The sequence below is a fragment of the Chironomus tepperi genome, unplaced genomic scaffold, assembly GCF_022539635.2.
Source record: "Chironomus tepperi strain 1889 unplaced genomic scaffold, CSIRO-AGI_Ctep_v1 contig_177, whole genome shotgun sequence".
Lineage (NCBI taxonomy): Eukaryota > Metazoa > Arthropoda > Insecta > Diptera > Chironomidae > Chironomus > Chironomus tepperi.
The window spans coordinates 1,391,519-1,410,349 of record NW_027226299.1 but is presented as its reverse complement, the minus strand read 5'-3'; the positions used below and the strand labels follow the sequence as shown (position 1 = coordinate 1,410,349).

Below are 18,831 nucleotides of genomic sequence, written 5' to 3'. Positions count from 1 at the left end.
ATCAACATTAGATCCGTTTACACCCAAATATTAACCAAATGCGTTCTAACATCCCGTACCCAATGTTTCAATAATCCATCAACTTTTTTCCGTTGTCTTTTTCTTTCCTTTTGCATTCTTTTGTGGGTCTTCATACAAATTTTTGTTTTTCTTTTGTGTTCTTAAATGTCTTAGAAAACGATGTTTCCGGTGCAATCTGTGCATGTGTGTCTATGAGTGCATACAAGTCCATACTAATCATCATAATATGAAGATTCGGGAAGTCTATAAAAAATAATAAGATTTCTTTTTTCTTAAGAAAACATCTGATGGTGCTGCATGTGCGATGTTGGTACATTCAATGAACAGGATATGAGGACAGGGATTATTAACTATTTGTTATGTCTTGTTCTATTCATAATGTTTACTGTATTATGCTCTATTTTAAAACGATTATTTATTAAACATTCATAATTTCTTCTTCTTCTTTCCTTCCTCAAGTTCATCTCGTCTATTTTTGTAAATGACTTCTTTATTATTGGATTATGGAACGAGAAAAATTGAATGTTAATTATCGTTGAGCGGGAAGTTCATGATGATTATGTTGCTTAATATTCTTGTGTCTTTGCCACAAAAATTTCTCATAAGAATTAAGCAATTTACTGTGAATAATTGACTGATTTTATGGCTTGAACAGATATTTTACCAATAAAATCTTTTATAATCGATCAAATTTTTTTCTTTTTTTTTTTTTTGAAACCGTAGAAATTTTATTTATTGGACTGTGTTGAAACCACTTAAGTTCCAATACATTTGCCCAAAAGTGATTTTGATTTATTTAAGAGGAATTGAATGAAAATATAAATAAAATCTAATGCGATTAATTCAGAATTGTGTGAATATATTTTTCAAGGATTTCAGTTCCAATGGAAAAATCTCATCAATTTATTTTAATTTTCCAGAGAAAAACTAAGTTAGGTATTGATTATTTTTAAATAAATATAAGCTTTATTATATTCATATTTTTATTCCATTAAAGTTTATATTTTTATTTGAAAACTATTTAGCAATAGAAAGTATTTATAGCTACAGCATTGGTGATTTTAAATAAAACTTCCATCAATATAAAGAATGTATAAATAAACGATATAGTTCATCAAGGTTCAAAAGCATAGCTTTTTATTAGAATCTAGAGATATTTTGAGGAGAATTGTTCATATAGACTAGCTTTTCCTATTTAAAATTCTAGTCGGCATTGAGTCCGAAATATCAAAATTTAACGGTATAATCACGAAATTTTTATTGTTAAAATCAATTGATGTTTAGAATTAACCATGTATAAGTATAATTTCTGCAAATTATCAAAAATTTGGAAATTCTGACCAATTTGATTTTAATTTTGAACGGATTTCTAAATCTTCAAACTAAGTGCCGAATTCTTGAATGCTAAAACGAATTCTCGATCCGTTGGATTTTCATTTAAAATTCTAGGCTGTGTCCTTATCGAAAGCTATGTAATGATTCGATTTCAGCTTCTGAAGAAATTGTCCCGGAGCTTCTGAAATTTGACTTACACTATTTGCAACATAATCTACGACCGGGGTAGATTGGATCCCCTGTGTCCAATTACACTCTACAGGATTCATACCTGAAATTACGAGAATATCTCATGAGTATATTAAGCACTTCCGAGCGCATTCTCGGATAAAGTGAGAATAGGAAGCAACTCCCAATCACTTCATCAAAACCCTTCTATTTTGGATTAGCTCCTAATTCCTATCTATCAATTCCTTAAATTCAAGCAAAGAAAGCAGATCAACTTTGAATCACATCTTCTCAATCAGTTTAACTACAGTTTGTCACGCAATCATCAAATGCATAAGCAAACTTGTGTCATTTATGTTATCTAATGCACATTATCTAATGAAAGGATAAACAATAGACTGATGAAACTAGGAAGTGTCGCCTTGAAGTGGAAGATAAAATAAAAAACTATTAATCGCTGAAACAACACTCATACTGTGCTTGTTTACATCTTTTTAAATATCATGATGATACGAAGAAGAATGTCGCACTTATAAAGTCAATTGAGTCATGAAATAAACTAGAGCAAGTGATGAGATCGCAATAAAACAAATGATAATTTCTCGGAAATGAATATTATTCACGTTGAGATGGGAAGTATGAAGTTCATAGCTTTAATTTATAAATGTTTAATGTCTAGTTCAAGATGACCATAAATATCGAATTTCAGTTATAATTCAAGGCATAAAATATCCAAAAGTCGTTAAATTCACATAATGCACTTGAAATCCATCTCTTGAGAACAATTCTGTTCTTTTATTAAGGCTCACCTACATTATTTTCAAACAATAGCCGATATCTTCCTTCTTTCAATTATATTGAATGAGATCCGCATGAATAGCACCTTTAAAATCACCTTCTACCTTGCAAAATAACAACATGTGATGCAATTCATCTACAATTATCTTCAAATTTCACACATCCTTCATTGAAGATGTTCACCATTAAAGGAATCTTCCCATTGCTTAGTTCCCCTCATGTTTTTCTCACTGAATATATTAAAGGTAAATTTTTTTATTGTTTGGCGAAAATACAGCACAGAATAGAAAAATACTCTTATTTCATGTCCTTGCATAATAGGAAAATATTTCAGGTAGAAACAAAAATTATTCTCGTTCGTCGCTTGCGAATAGCTTCTTTCTCTCTGTTGAACATAAGAAGAAGTAAGGTAAAAAAAATCATAAATTTAAAACGTGTGAGAAAAAAATTTCACTGACAGGTACATTGCAGTTCCTAAGGATATTCTAAGAAGTATCCTTTGTGAAAATGTATTCAAAGCAACTGTAGTGAATAGGAGGTAGATGGTGAAGGTGGAAAGTTAGGAATTATGTGTATGATTGTTGTGATGTCTATGGCGCATATTCCTCGAGATCTAGACTAATGGCTTGTACAGCTGCCATACATTAAGACTCTGAATAGGATCATCTCACATTATTAGGGCTTACCTAGCATATTCACTGATGATTGTAGAAATTGGTACCAACAAGGCCTGAATACAACTAAAACTGTGATAGTCGTGAATCACAATTGATATATAAGGCCATCAAAGCCAGTTAGTAAGCATGAGAATAATAAGTCATCACCAAAGATTAGTCAATCAATCATCCAACAATATACATCCAGCAAATGAGTCAATTTGCAAATCACAGCTTCCCTCATTCACTGACTAATCCGGAAAATTTCACTCATCAAGCTTGTCAATCTAATTATTCATCAGCACATCCATACAGTCACTCATATAGACAACCAATCAATCACCCAAAGTGCTCACCATTCAACACCTGTTACTGCTTATACAGTCCCAAAAAATATTTAATTGGCTCACCATAAATTTATTTGTTTTGATAACATATTGTTCGAGCTTCCTTAAAGACTTTAGGGTCCTTTGCAATCTCCTTCCCTCTTGGAGATTGTGTGAAAAAGATAAAAGGAAAACGAAAACAAAAGCAAGAAGCGGTAATTAAAAATTATGAACTAACGAGATTTTCCTTTGTCTCAGAAAAAGAGCCGAGCGAAGGATAAAGGAAGTAAAAGTATCATAAACAACATGCTGGTGTCTTATAGCTTGTTTCTCATGGGAAGATACTGATTATAGAAAATGTGTTTTGTCAGCTTAAGGGAATATATTTTTCTCAATCATTATAACTCATTTAAACCTGCTTATTGTGATTGAAAGGATTAGATTTCAATTTATCATCCTTAAGTGAATGAGAGGATCAGTGTCTTTTGTCCTTAAGATACCTGGCAATTTTGCTTGATTGAAGAACGATTATAGTATTTTAATATTTTAGAATTTTATGTTGTTTACTTTATGTGATGTTTACTTGGCAAGAAGCATGTATTTTATGTACATAATTATTATCTGAGGTCAAATACGCAATTAAATTGTAAATTCGGACATTCGGGTCAAGAATATTATCATTATAATATTTTAATATTCGTCGTGGGATTCTCGGCATGTTCTTAGTAATTAGTTTACTATTAATTATGTATATACGGTAAGGTAGTGCTCCTCTAAGATTAAATGCTCTAATACTTGGAGGTATAAAGCAGTCTGTGGTTTACAGAAGTTTCTGATTCTATTGGTATCTTAGCAACACAAAATAGAATAAGTCTGAGCTGTTGCTTTCTTTGTACATGATGATAATCCTTACCATTCCTAATCTAATTGTGAGGCTGCCACCCTTCAGACAAGGTGGTTTGGATAGCCGTTTACTATATTCTTTAACATACTTATCTCGGCACATAACTCGGACTAGGGGATACAATGAGAAGTTATTCACTTGACATTTGGTCAGCTTCAGCTTCCCCAATTTACCCAAGTTCATATGGATTACAAATTAACAATTTTAAATCTCAATCTTATAATTCAATTTAAAATCAAAATCAGAGCAACAACTCCAAAGACATCATAAATAACTGCCAATATCCTCCCATAAATGACCTCAAAAGAAATCTCCTCAAACACCCAATTATCTCCCATATTTGTCACTGCCAATATCTCCAAATAAATTTCCCTCAATAAAATTCAATCAGCTCCAAAAGTTTATAAGCCTCAGAAGCTGGTGATCTCATCCAATTACTCATTCTTATCAATTTAATTTGTTCAATTACGACAACATTTAATAGCTTCTTCTTCCTCTTCATTCATGTCTTTAAGCCATAAAAGATTTTTTTATTTTTCAAAAAAGCAGCAGAGGAAACAACACAACAAATGGTGAATGACAACAAAATAAAAAATAGTAAGCGAGAGAGGCGAATAAAGTGGAATGAGAGGGAGAGGAAGAAACAACTCAAGAGAGGCGATCGCATGCACAAAACTGTTATAATTTAATGCTTTAAAGTACAGCTTAAAAAAAGGTCTCAATTTTTTATGTCTATGTGTTTTTAGTTACTCACAATAAGTCAAACGAGGCAGACGTCTATACGAAAAAAATATTCTAGTGTTATGTCGCGGAATTAAATTACAAGAATTGGAATAAAACAAAAAAAAAATAAGGAGAATAAGAAGAAGTTTAATGTGAAACTAGCATGAAATTTAATTAAGAATTTTAATTACTCAAAAAGTGGTTTGAATTGGAAAGAATCTTTATATAAAATGTGTCATTGAATTCGGTTCCATTTGAGAAAAATAAATTATATGCAAATTATTTTATGTGCTGTATAGTGGATAATAAGTACAAAAGGAAAAGGAATTCCATGCTTGTGTAATTTTTTTAAGATTCATAAAGCCGTAACAAGTGAATTAAAAATTCTTATTGTGGATTAATACAACAAAATTTGAAAGTACCATTTGGACTATTAATTAGAATTAAAGGTGAGTCAGGTATTCATTAAATTAACAATTTTATCTGGGAATTGACTACGCTAAAATGCTAGCTTATGACTCATCTTTGTAGTATTTTTGCGAGAAGATGAAAATATTTGCTTTAAAAACAGACTTTAAATGGAAATGATATGGGCGCATTTTTATGATAGGAGAGGAATTCTTTTTAAAATTGAATATTTTAATGGATTCTTGTGAAAATAAGGCATACAATGTATGTCTGTAAAAATTTTATGCAGACGCTAAAATGAGATAATTTTTAAATATACAATTCTGGTGAATTTTCCATTTTTGATGTTATTTTCTGGATTGTTTTCGCATTACTGCCAATTAACTGATGGCTGTACAAGTGAATGAATGTTTGCATGCTGTTGAGCATGTGATCGTCTTCCTTATGAATTATTGAAAATTCTGTCAATATATTTTGAGGACGATCCTCAAGCGGACGCTATTAGGGAAAGGTGAGATATTGAGGAGGTGGGAATTTACGTAATAAATGAACTTCCCCAAAGAACTTTGTCAAAATCACCCAAAAAAAAAAAAATAATTTTTTATGCTCAAAAAAATCCCAAAGTCAGCCAGATGTCGAAAATACCCAGTAACAAAATCCCACATCCTCACAAAATAACAGCTTACAGTAAATTCCAGACACTTAATTCGTACGAGATCGTTTATCAACACTATTAACGCCTTCCTTTCGAAATCAATTTGCATGAACATTAAGTAACGTGCTGCTGTATACACTGCGAGCTGTATAGAAAGAGGAAGAGAAGTAAAATTATGATAAGATTTTTCGGTATGCAAAAACGACTGAAATTTATTAAGAAGCTCATTTTTTGTTTCCTTTTCATTTGCAAAATCTTCTTCCGTACGATGAGAAAAATAAAGCAATGAATTATAATAGCTTTTCTCTTTTGCATTGTGCTTGTTAAATTCCGCAATTGAGACTTATTCATCTAATTTGCAGTATACAATAATATAGTTGGATATAATGATGTATATTTTTTTACTTGAAAATCTCAATTGTTTCTGTTCATTTGTGGCAATTATTGAGGCTCAAAATTTTAATTTTGTTATTTTTTCGGATTTTAAATTGCTTTTTTGGATGGCTGTCGGCTCCTATTAGCTTCAAATGACAATTTCTGAGCAAATATTGAAATCTGCATCAAACTGACCATCTCCGTCCATCAACATGCTAGTAATTCTCATAATTAAGTCCCAAGCGCCTCATTTTCTGCTAAAATTCTCACAAGTTCTGGCTGTTTGTATGAAAAAGATGAGGAAGCAGTCAATTCATTTGATGTGAGTAAACAACAATTCAAAATTCATGTCTATATGAATACTTAGTTCATTTAAGCAAATTACATCATTATCATTAACAGTTTCTCATAATAAACGGAAGCCTTAACGGTTTGATGCAATTATAATATATGAAAATATTTTTATCGAGTTGCTCTTCCCATATGTGCGTATATTTTTGCCTGTGCTGCCTCAAATATCGACAAAATGTGATGAGAAAAGAAATATAAAAACCTACATGTTGATCATTATAATTGGCATTGAACTAGAATTTAAATCGATTAATTTTAAATCAAAAATGGTGAGAAAATTGAATTTATTAATTACTCGCTCAATAATATATAGCCTATAATTTTTATTAATGTCGATAATTTGCATGCTTTTGCGCTGAATTTTATTGAACAGATGTGGTTTTTGGAACATGACTCAATTGAGATATTTTTGAATTACGTTTGAGAATTTTGAGTTTTTTTTGGGAAATTGGAGCTAAAATGGCTTGTGTGTCCATTAAAAATCGTATTATCAGGCTCTAGAGTCTAGACAAACAATTTTAAATGTCGGACATCATACATGAATGTTTGTGAATTCTTGGGAATTTTTTCGGATGTTGTATCCGGCGTTTTTGTGATAAAAATATTCCTATGAATATAAACGATTGAAACTATGCTGTAAATCACCATTTCTTTATCGAATAGCCATCACAAAACCGTTATGACATCCTCAAGTCTTTTTCATGTTTTGTCGTTAACATGGCTACTAAGCCATGCCCTACAGACTACATTTTGTTGCTCGGGACTACAAATCTCATTCCTTTAATCCAATAATCTCCTGAATTTTCCAAATCATCAATCAGAATAAAAATACGATCGATCTCGATGCATTTTTTCATCTTCTAAAAATAATCTGCTGCTTGTTTTTTCCTGAATCTAAAAATGCATTCAATCATGTAGAAGATCCATCAATTCGTAGCAAAAATAAAATACAAAACTCCATCGAATATCAACTGCAAAGTCACAAGAACAATTTGATGACATCTTCAAAAAAAATGGAACAAAAAATAATTGCAATAAAATCGGATTTACGACAAATTCAATTGTTTTTGTGCTGTGATTGCAATGTAATGAAAATTGAGCTCAACATTTATTTTATTTCTATCGAGAGCTATTAAAAAATTGTTTTTTAAAAAATAATATAGAGCAATTTATTGAGGAGGAAAAAATGATAAAAAAAATTGATGATAAATTGTTGGAGTGTTTGATCTTTTTAAGAGGTTAATGGAGAGTTCTTTCAAGTGGTTTGGACTGGATGGGAAATTATTTTAAAAAACATTTTTTAATGTTTCGGGCTACTGGAAGGTCAAAGCTTGTGTTCTTTAAATTGATACAAGAATTTATAGTTTACATGTATGTGGTGGTTCTTAGGTAGGGCCATTGACTTCTTACGTAACGCTTTAGTAGAGACCCCCCAATCTGATTGTGAATTTGCTACGCTTCAAACAATACAAAGCTTTGTTACGAAGGGAAAGGTGTCAAAATCGTCGATTTTTCGCGTTATGTAACAAATGAACAACCCCTCAGCCCCACTTAACTTTGAATGTACGGAAGTATCTCAACTTTATGGCAAATGATATATTTCATTAAATTGATCAAATTCAATGATTTATTACGAATTCCACTTAAAGAATTATTAAGCGATCGCAATTTTTTCCATGTACACCTCGGGACCCACCATCAAATTTAATTATAAAACCATAAAAACTCGCAATTCGTAAATTCCATAAATTAATTTGAATAGTCATCATATTAATTCGCACGAAAATTGACTTAACAAACATCGATAAAATTTGGAAAACAATAAAATTGGACACTTAAACATTTTTTTATTGTTGATATGTGGTGGATTAATAGAACAATTTTTACATGTTTACCGAGCAGCTTAATAGTCAGCAGTTTACGTCATTTTTTTAATTTTGCAATCGAATTCAATTAAAATTCTCGATGAAAATGAAATAAATCAAATTAAATGTCGAAGTTCAAATCATGAATAGGCCTAAGGAGGAACGTAAATTGAGTATTGCATCCACCCACATGCGGTTTGTGTATATTCATATCTAGATTTATAATATGTGGATGTGAATGATTTATTGAGCTTCACGAACTATTTTTTATATATATCCAATTAACTTTTGCAATGCCTGAGTATGTCCAATTAGGATGATTTTCAAAAAAAGTTCAGAATCGAAAAATAAATGCGAATTTTCAATATCAAAAGATCCTTAACTTACAAAAACAATTTATATGATAAGTACGTCACATCCATATGTAAAACTATGTAAAAAACATATCAAAGAAAGACATGCCTGCAGCTTCCTTTCAATCATACAAATACAACGTCACAACATGTGATGGAATTGGAAAGAGAAGTGATTGGAATGTATTGAAAGAACATCGTCATGTAACAGAATCTCATGACACAGGAAACTGAATTATTATCGAGTATGTTAAACGAGTACAATGCCAATATATATATAAAGGCACTCAAGCGGAAGTTTTGATATAAAAAGTAATAGCAATGATAGTAACTTCTAGATAATCGATTGGAATGTGTGCAAATTCGTGTAAAAAAATGTTGCAATTCATCATGAATTTTTATAGTTCTGTTCTAGTCATACGTGTCAGATCTAGGTCGATGATACCTCAAAATTCTCCCACATGCCTACTCAAAAAGTATCATACATTCTCAATATTTACCAATAAACCCACTAAAGTATTCAAAACTCATTGAGGAGTTCCAAGACTCTTACATACTCAAAACTACATATTATCGGCCCTCTTGAACCTCCAGTCAACTCAAAATGATTTAAACAAAATAAATTATAAACTGATATGATGAAAAATAAGTGGAAACAAGACAACGATGATGATGATGATGCATGTACAATGCAATGTGGGATGATGCACTCTTTTAAATATAAACATAAAAAATAAGTCATATACATAAAAAGATGTATGTAGAAGATGATGCGAAGAGAAAAAAGTATCGTCAAGCCAAGCGTGAACAATACACGTAATGATGTCGATGATGATGCTCCATTGTATTTCTATTCCATTACATAAACGCGCGGCATGCATGTATCAATTGTAATTTCTATTATTTATGTCATGCTGCCTAGAAATATACGATCATTATTCATTTGATGAATTTTTAGATCCACACAATTGTTTCTTCTTTCCATCAACAAACGATCGCGGATTATTAAACGATATATGACACTAATGGCAGTATATCAATCACAAATAAGATCTAATAGAAAAAAAATTTCAGCAATAATATCATCACCATATGTGTTGATGCTGCTGTTGTGTATTATTTCATACAGTGAGACAATAACTGTTTCCGACTATTTTTCAACAATTTTTGCATACGAAATGCAATAAAAGATGAAATTTAATTTGTTGCATGAAAATAAATTCAATGTGAAATGAAAATTGCGATAGGAAATGCAATAATGAAATGAAAAACAGAAAAAGCTTTTTATGAGCTGATAGCAGCGGAGATGTTTGTAAATTTCACATGAAAAAAATGTTTAATGCATAAATTCACTTCGTGAAATGTTTCATTATGGAAATTTCCGTCTGAATTGTTAGGAAAAAATTTGAATGCATTAATGTGCATTTTAGAAAGTAGATAGGAATCTGAAAATTGCTGGTGTATCTGAATGACAGCTCTACACTCCAAACTTCCTGTTTCCCAGACATCACTAGTTTATAACAGCACATAGTTTCACATAATAACACATGTTAACATGATAGAGCCACAAATATCAACACCTTTGCGACACATTCTGGAAGTTGATTCTTCGCTTCAAGCAAGCATTTCCAGGAATTTATTGCACATATTTTGCTCCAAACTATCACTTGCATATCCTGTACATATTTTGCGATATAGCTTTAAGCATACTAACAAAATCACAAAGGGTCATTTGCTTATTACGTCTCATGTCAAAATGTTCAATTTTAAGGCAATGTACAGCTCTACACTCCAATCTTCCTGTTTCCCAGACATCACTAGTCATCGACTCCATATACACAGCACATAGTTTCACATAATAACACATGTTAACATGATAGAGCCACAAATATGACATTAAATCTATAACAGCACCAAAAGGCGCTAAAAGCATTTCAATCTTAAAATGCTTCCTGCATCAAGCATAAATATAATCATTGAAAATAATTCGTTTTTGTCATGAAGAGAGCAAAAAATAGCAGCATTGGCGATAGAAATATTGCAATTAAGATAAAAAGAGCTTCCTGTTTACGTATCGACAGGCATTTCGTTCCCACAATTTGTGAGTTCATAAAAATATTTTACTGTATCTTGTTACGGTGCCTGTCTGCGTACTATTTCGCTTTATTTTTCGTCATCGTTATTGAATTGCGATGAAAAGGAAAGATACGAAAGTTCCCATAATAATAATCATACTTAATATAAGTAATTGATAAGTTCGCTAGCCGGTTTGTCATCGCATTTCTTACCTCTTCTACGCACTACACTCTGCACAGTTGTTATTATATTAAATCGTATTGCGACATGGGAGTTTACAAAATTGTCAGCACTGATATGATGTTATTAAGTAGGAAAGAGAGAGTGCTTAGATGCTCACATGTGTGAAGTTTCAAAATGGTTAATGATAGTGTACAGAAGATTTTTAAGATGAAAGTATTCAATTTTTTGGATATTAAATTAATATGTAATCAATTTGTTATGATGATTTGGCTATTGATGGTTTTTGGGTGCATAATTTTGAAATTTCTCCTGCAATTTTGATGATTATGGGCTTTTTTTGGGATTGGCTGTAAATTACCTAATAAAGTTGTGAAATCCTATCTTCAGGCTTTTCTATAAATTACACAATACTCGATCTGATCGGCTCAAATTGAAATAGTGTCCACAAGGTACCCAAGCATGCCTCAATATCTGTCAAACTGAAAATATTCAGTAAAATGCTGTAGATATCATTACAAGAGTTCCAATCAATATTATCATTGTAATACCTAAAAGGCAAATTGCTCAAAAATGACAACTGAATAAGAAAATTCCATTTCATTTCATTCCTTAATGGATTATCAGGCAAATAATCAGACAAAGCTTCCAACAGAACCATTCACAAAAATATATTTTACATCAAATTCATAATCAAACAAATTGAATCCTTTATATCATTCAGCAACAAAGTGATCATCAATATGAGAATAATGTGGAACTGTATGAGGATGTGACAGACTTTTCTTATTGTTCTTCATATTCTTCACATGAGATTTCATCATACAAATATTTTACTATTGTAACATAATCATGCAAACATGAGAGTCTTATATCAAATTACTTTCATTTAGTTACATAATCCAGGTAGATTGCTAATGATGAAAAAGTAACGCTGACTAAATGTTGTGGATGTTCTCATGAAATTTGATGCGACTGTTGAGATTTTATGTGTTAAAAACTTTGTCTTGTTAAGTTTAATGAGGAAAAAAACTTTGAAATTTGATGTAAATTTTTTGTGAAACTAAAAAAAGTCTTTTAAGGAAGTAGAAGGAAGTGAAAAGTTGTGTCAGAAGATGTGGTTTATGTGTTTCTGTGAGAATTTTTGGGTATTTCTAATTCTAATGAATGTTATTTTACTGATTTTGATACTAGTAATTTGCATCCTTGCATGTAGTAAATCCATGTAGATTTACCAAAATAATATTTGATTAAGCTTAAAATCATGCAGAAAATTACATTGTTCCTTTACATCCAATCTTCAAGCTTTGTTGACTACCAAAAAAATACTCAAACTCAGGGCACACCTCACATCCCCAAACGCATCAACTATGAATAATCTTACAAACTTTAAATTTCAATATGTCAGATGCTTCAATTTGATTCCCTCAAGAAATTTGTTTCCTCTTTGGGATTTTAAATCAAGCAAATGAAAAAGTTTTCCCTTTCATGAGGAATTTTTTCTTGCTTTTAACTTTAGTTTCACTCCAGTTTCATTCATTTAATCATATGATAGAAAATAAGATTCTTCATCATCTGTATTGCTGGTAAGAAGAACTGGAGTGGATATAAATTTTCCTACAATAGCTATGGGGGCTGTTCATTTATTATGTAGTGCTTGGGAGTGATTGGGTCAAGATTTTGGTATTCCTAATACGATGGATGTTCATGGGAATTTTGTTACGGTAGCAGAAAGGGTGGGGGAGGTGGTCAAAATGTCGATTACGTAATAAGTGAACAGTCCCGATGTATTGAATGAGTAGAAGAAAAGTAATCAGAACTTTAATATTTGTATACTATTTCATTGTGAATCGATGTTTTTCTCATGATTAATGTTGGCTGTATAGTTTGTCTTTAATGTGCAAAATCAGATTTGATGTTTGAAAACTTAAAGCGCATATTTGAAAGCACACTCCAACATCAGAGATGTTTCTAACCTCAAATATGAACTTTCATCTCCAATTTGCACCTAACAATCCATAAAATCACTCAATAACCCAAAACACACCAGCCAATTCATCCATATCCACTAAATTCCCAATCGACCGAGCATTAAATGTTTCTATCTGCACTTGATTCGTTCCAATAAATTTTTATGCGCCATTTAGAGGCAAAAATATGGGAAAAGTTTATAGAAAATTTTCTTTTTCCGATGCATCGGACTTGAAAAATAATTGTGGCTATGAAGATATGTAATTAATAAGTACTAAAATTATACATAATGATGTTCTGGTTTCTTCTCTTTTCACTCGCTGATCAATGATTTAAGATGAGATGGATAAGTTCGAATGATGGATGTGTAAGCCATAATTCCATAATAAAATTAACAGAACAGCTCGTTACACATCACTTAATAATTTTCATTTTGTGTGTAGTTTTCATTTTCACTCTCCGTTGTGCCCCCATTAAATTTAATTAATTTCAATTTTCATATACCGCGAACATTATAAATAATAAAAAGACTCTACTCATATTTAGTGGGTTAGATGCGAGATCAGGAGGAATAATGTTACACATTAAGTGGATAAACTTTCTGTCTTGGGAGATTGAGACGGCTTGTTTTTTTCGCAAATGACTTTAAATTGGAGACTTTTTCATTTTATGAGACTATGATTATCAGATTGCTTGGATTATAAAGTCAAACATGGAAGTGGATTAACTTTTGACTGGTTATGGAAACTAAATGACATTGTCGGTGCAGTGTGGGCTTCATTAGGTCATATTGTATGAGAACTGCTAGTTATGGATAATATTTTAGTCCATAAACTATTAATTATCTTCAAACGTGTTTATAGCTGACACCTTAGTCAGCATTCTAAATAGACATATTTTTAAATTTGCAAAGCGTTTCAGCCTACGCTACCTAACCAATCCTCCACACTTGCTCATAAAATCGTTTCTGCTTCTTAATGTTGCATATTATACTCATCCAACCATCGAATAATCTTCTTAATGCGAAAAATTAATAGTAAAAGTTTTTCGCTAAAAATGCAATTTAAATACCGCTATTGTCGATAAAGTTAATTATGAGCCATTAAAAACCACCAAAGATGAACGTTTTGAGGTGTTTGATTAAGCCAATGTAAAATATTCAAGTTGTTAAAATTAATGTTGATTCAGGTCTTTATGTAAAATTATACTTTGTGGCCTTTGGGAGGGAAAATGTAGGAATTGAATCTATAAAAACTTTTGATAATGTGATTAGTTTGGGAAATTGAAAGAATCAACAGAAACTTACTTTATGCTGACTAAGTACCGATTGGCACAAGTCAAAATGCTGTTTGTAAGGCAGCCAAGTGAAAACTATAATTGACGTCCGCTTGTCAACAGCTAACAAATAAATAATAGTTCTAGATTCATCACCACAGACAACATAAGTCAATGACCCACCCAACATTATTACATTATTCTTCATGATGAAGTCTATTGTAAATACTCTAGTTCTCCAAAACAAACAATATAAATTTTAATTGACTCTCAAACTAACAAAATATACAAAAATCCATTCAACAATTTTTTCTTTTTGTTTCTGAAACTATTTACAGATGCTGAAGCACGTCCACATTTCACCGCTTAGAAATCGCTCAGATTCTATATCCCTTCGTTCGTCCACATCATTTTCATCAGCAAATTCATCATGCGCAACATCACTTTGTGGTAGTCCTGAACCGTCCAGCGAATATGAATTAAAGACATCCTCACGGTCATCGAGTTACTCGAGTTTAAGCGAATCCGTTCCACAGGTATGATAATGATGATGTACATGTAGTCTTTTTTAATTAAAATTAATTATTGTAAGAATGTTTAATGGACTGACGGTGAATCAAGATGACACGCTTTGTTTAACATGGCTTAATATCAACTGCATGACATTCTATGTCTCTTTCTTTTCTTGTTTTGTGCACATGCCAGAATGTTCTGATTGTATAAGTTTTAATAACGTCAAGTTCTGACTGTAATTTAATATGACTTATGTGTGTGTATGTGGGTTGATTAAGATGTGATTCAGGGCTGGCAGAACTGATTATGTTTCATGATTCTGATAATTCAGTAATAGCCATAACAAACTAATTACTGACCATTCTAAAAATAAACATCATATCACATTTTGTCAACTAAGCAGATAAAAGCCCCGATCAAACTTCCTCAGCTGTTGTCAGCTCTGCTTCAATTCGAATGGCACAATGCCATTCCGTTGATAATGACTTCAAGTGTAATTTGAAAGAAAAAGAAGAGAAGAATGTAAAAAAGCATCAACTCAACATCCGGTGCGGGAGAGTAGTAAGAAAGGAAAAAGAAGTGAGATAATGTACTGCAATTACATGCTTTAACATTTTTTTCATGCCTTGCTGCAATGCTCTGCACCTTAAAAATTGTTTGAAACAGCAGGAGATTTGGTTCTCTGGGCTTGTCACTCACCAACAACAAGTAAAACTCTTTTTACGCTTCGATGCTGAATCAACCCGAAAATTTATTACAAAACACGTGCCATTATGTTTACATGAAACAGCACCAGGCAGAGAACTTGAAGATGTTGTACGATAGAGATGTGGAATCATCTTCATCCACTTTGCATAATAATGTATGAGAATGAGATATTTGATGAATGTGGATTGTGTTCCTTTTTATGTGCTTAGATTCTTGATGAAAGATTGTGTGATGTGCAGCAGTGCATTGATGAAAGATATCATACTTGGATGAATTTTGTCAGACTTTATGCTTTGTATTATATGAAAATCTGACAAAGTTTATCCAATGGAATTGACTCAATAACTTTTTTTGAAGTATCAAGAAATTTCTAACAAATTTACTTCTTTTCTTCTTTACAGACTACTTTAAAGGTGTACACAGCATGCTTGAAACTTGACATAGAGTATAAAACATTGGCAGTGTCTTGGGACACCACTGCTAGGCAAATTGTCACACAAGTTCTAAGAAGGTAAGCTTTCATAAAAATGCTTTTGGCCTTTTCTCGCCCAAACCATTTCATGAGTTGGGATTTTCGGGAAATTCAGCATCAAAATGTCAATCCACAAAACAAACAAAAATTCTAACCTCAAAACTTTTCCATTTTTCTTCCCAAAACTCAGATGTAAAATGCGTCATCGAGATCCACGACTCTTCTATTTGTCAATGGAAGTACGAATAAGAAGAGCAGATGCACGTACATTACTAACATTAGATGACTCAGCACGACCAGCAATGCTTCAAGCTTGTCATCCATCAGGCGAATCAAAGTTCCATTTACAAATGAAATCCGGAGGACTAATTCGTGTCCATACATCAGCTCTACAGCAGACATCTCAATACAAAAGTCTATTAATATCAGAGCAGACAACATCGGATGAGTTACTTGGTCTATTGTTGTCATGTTACAATTCGACAGAGCCAGTCGAAGACTTTTCATTGTATGAAGTATGTCCAGATCAAGAATACCAGAGGAAATTACATCCAGACGATTTGCCATTGCGTGCACAAATTTTACGCAATCAAAAAGGCGACAATTGTCACTTCCTGGTACGAAGAATTAGAAACATGGCAAGACGATCAAATCAATTGGATATTCAGAACAATAATCAGCAACAAAATTATTCAATTGACATAAATTCCACATTAAGTCCAGCCAAATCACAGAAAATTGATCTAAATTCATCATTAAGTCCAGCAAAGTCACAAAAATTTGATGAAATCAGCACAAAATCACCCTCGACATCCTCAATTCAGTCATCATCTCCATCGATCGTCAAGTCAACATTCACAAAATTGGAATCATGTTTCGTCAAACTTAATGCACTGACTCGATACGATCAGTCGAGCATGCCCGATGTGAACGGAAATGTGATTCAGCAACAGAAACAATCACAACCACGAAAATGTCAATGCAATATGAGCAGCACACAAAAGTGCAATTATTGTAGTCAAAAAATCATGAAAGGCTTCAATGATTCACTTATGCATTCAGAACCATCGCTAATGAAATCACCTACATACAATCCTGTTTATAATATTCGAGAAATCCAAATCCGAACAGCACAAAATTCATTCTCAGCATTTGGCAATGATAAGAGAATTATTGACTTGGACTCATCATCAAGAAAGGCAATATCACGAAGACACAGTGTTGCTGTTGATGAAATCGAAATCGTCAATTCACATCCGTCGAGAGGAATAGGAAATTATGTTTACATATAATCAGTGTCATTAGTATTTATGTCGCTGACTTGTTGCTCGTTTTTTCTTTTATATTCATCGAGGTTATCTTTGCTAGTCACAAATATCAAATATGGAAAAAAAGTAACATCATTAAAGATGAAAAAAGTTGGATGGAAAAATTGGAACATAAAAAAATTAATTGAATATACCGATTAAATGTCACGTCAAATGTTCAAGAGTCGTGACTGATAAGGCGTACGACAAAGCTGTTAGATGTGTACACAAACATACATACTGCATTTATGTGACAAAATCAATTTTTCATGTTGAACAAACATGAGTAGTTCAATAACCAAGAAAATGGAATTGAAACTTATCAGCAGTATAAGACATACGACAACAAATCAATATGCGGAGTCGATTGAGAAAATAAGGTCGTGTGGAAATAAATATGAGTTCAGAGTTGCTGGCGATGATGAAGTAGATTAGGGTGTCATGTGATTAAATTTCAAAGCTGTCTTGATGGATTTTTAAAGATTCTGTCAAGTTCAGATTCATGCTGACACAAATTCTGACATTTTTGGCAAATCTGACAAGATTTTGCTGATTAGGGCATTAAATAATGTTGGCATCGCATGTAATTCAAAATATGTTGGTCACAATCTTGAATCATGTAGTAATATCCATCAAATCCAACAACCCTGAACAATTATATCCACCATACAATCAGTTAATATCATAAAATTTATAGCGTATGTGAAGCACCTTTTCATTTACTTTCTTAAATTCACTGCTTAAAGCCAAAGCTATTAAAATATTGTTCACATGTAGAATATTTAAACATGAAATTTTTATATACCTAAAAAAAATAGTGAGTAGAATCAGTAAGCATGAAAAATATGAAATAAATCATTTTTATGAGGAATAGACATGAAGCTCATTTTGTTTTCTTTTTTTTAGTGAATTTCAATATTGTTTTCGCTTTCAGCATTGATAAAATTTTGAAGGATAGAACTTGCCATTCGTATGTTGTTGCTGTGTTCTTGGAATATTTTAAGAAACATTTTGTATTGTAAATTGTGTTTGCAAAAGGCTTCAGACTTTTCACGAATGAATTTGTTTACGCATTCAAATTGATTTAGCGGGGTTTGTGCATCAGTGATGTATGGAACGTTTATTTTTGATTTCAGTTGATCGCCATTTTAGATCCAGAATTCACTTAATTTTCCTTTACAGCCCGAATGACACCAGACTTTGTTATGACTCCTATTAGGCTATGTCATGTCAAGTAGTCATTGGAGTGTCTGACCCTTGCGTCATGTAAGTATGAATAATAAGTCCTGAATTTTATTCATCAATTGGAAGTCGATAACTGAGCTTTAACCAAACTTTATCTGAGTCGTAACGAAATCCCATGGATTGATCCCCCAAAAATATGATTTCCA

General features: G+C 32.0%; 1 protein-coding gene across 1 annotated transcript; it reads left to right on the top strand.

The window, feature by feature from the left end:
• Positions 1-4,964: 4,964 nt before the first annotated feature.
• On the top strand, positions 4,965-18,321 carry rau (RA domain-containing protein rau). The gene is made up of 4 exons (XM_070639007.1): positions 4,965-5,380; positions 14,779-14,976; positions 16,063-16,172; positions 16,324-18,321. Exons 2-4 carry the CDS (start codon positions 14,779-14,781, stop codon positions 17,423-17,425), a joined length of 1,410 nt encoding a protein of 469 aa, XP_070495108.1. The 5' UTR covers positions 4,965-5,380; the 3' UTR covers positions 17,426-18,321.
• Positions 18,322-18,831: the final 510 nt, after the last annotated feature.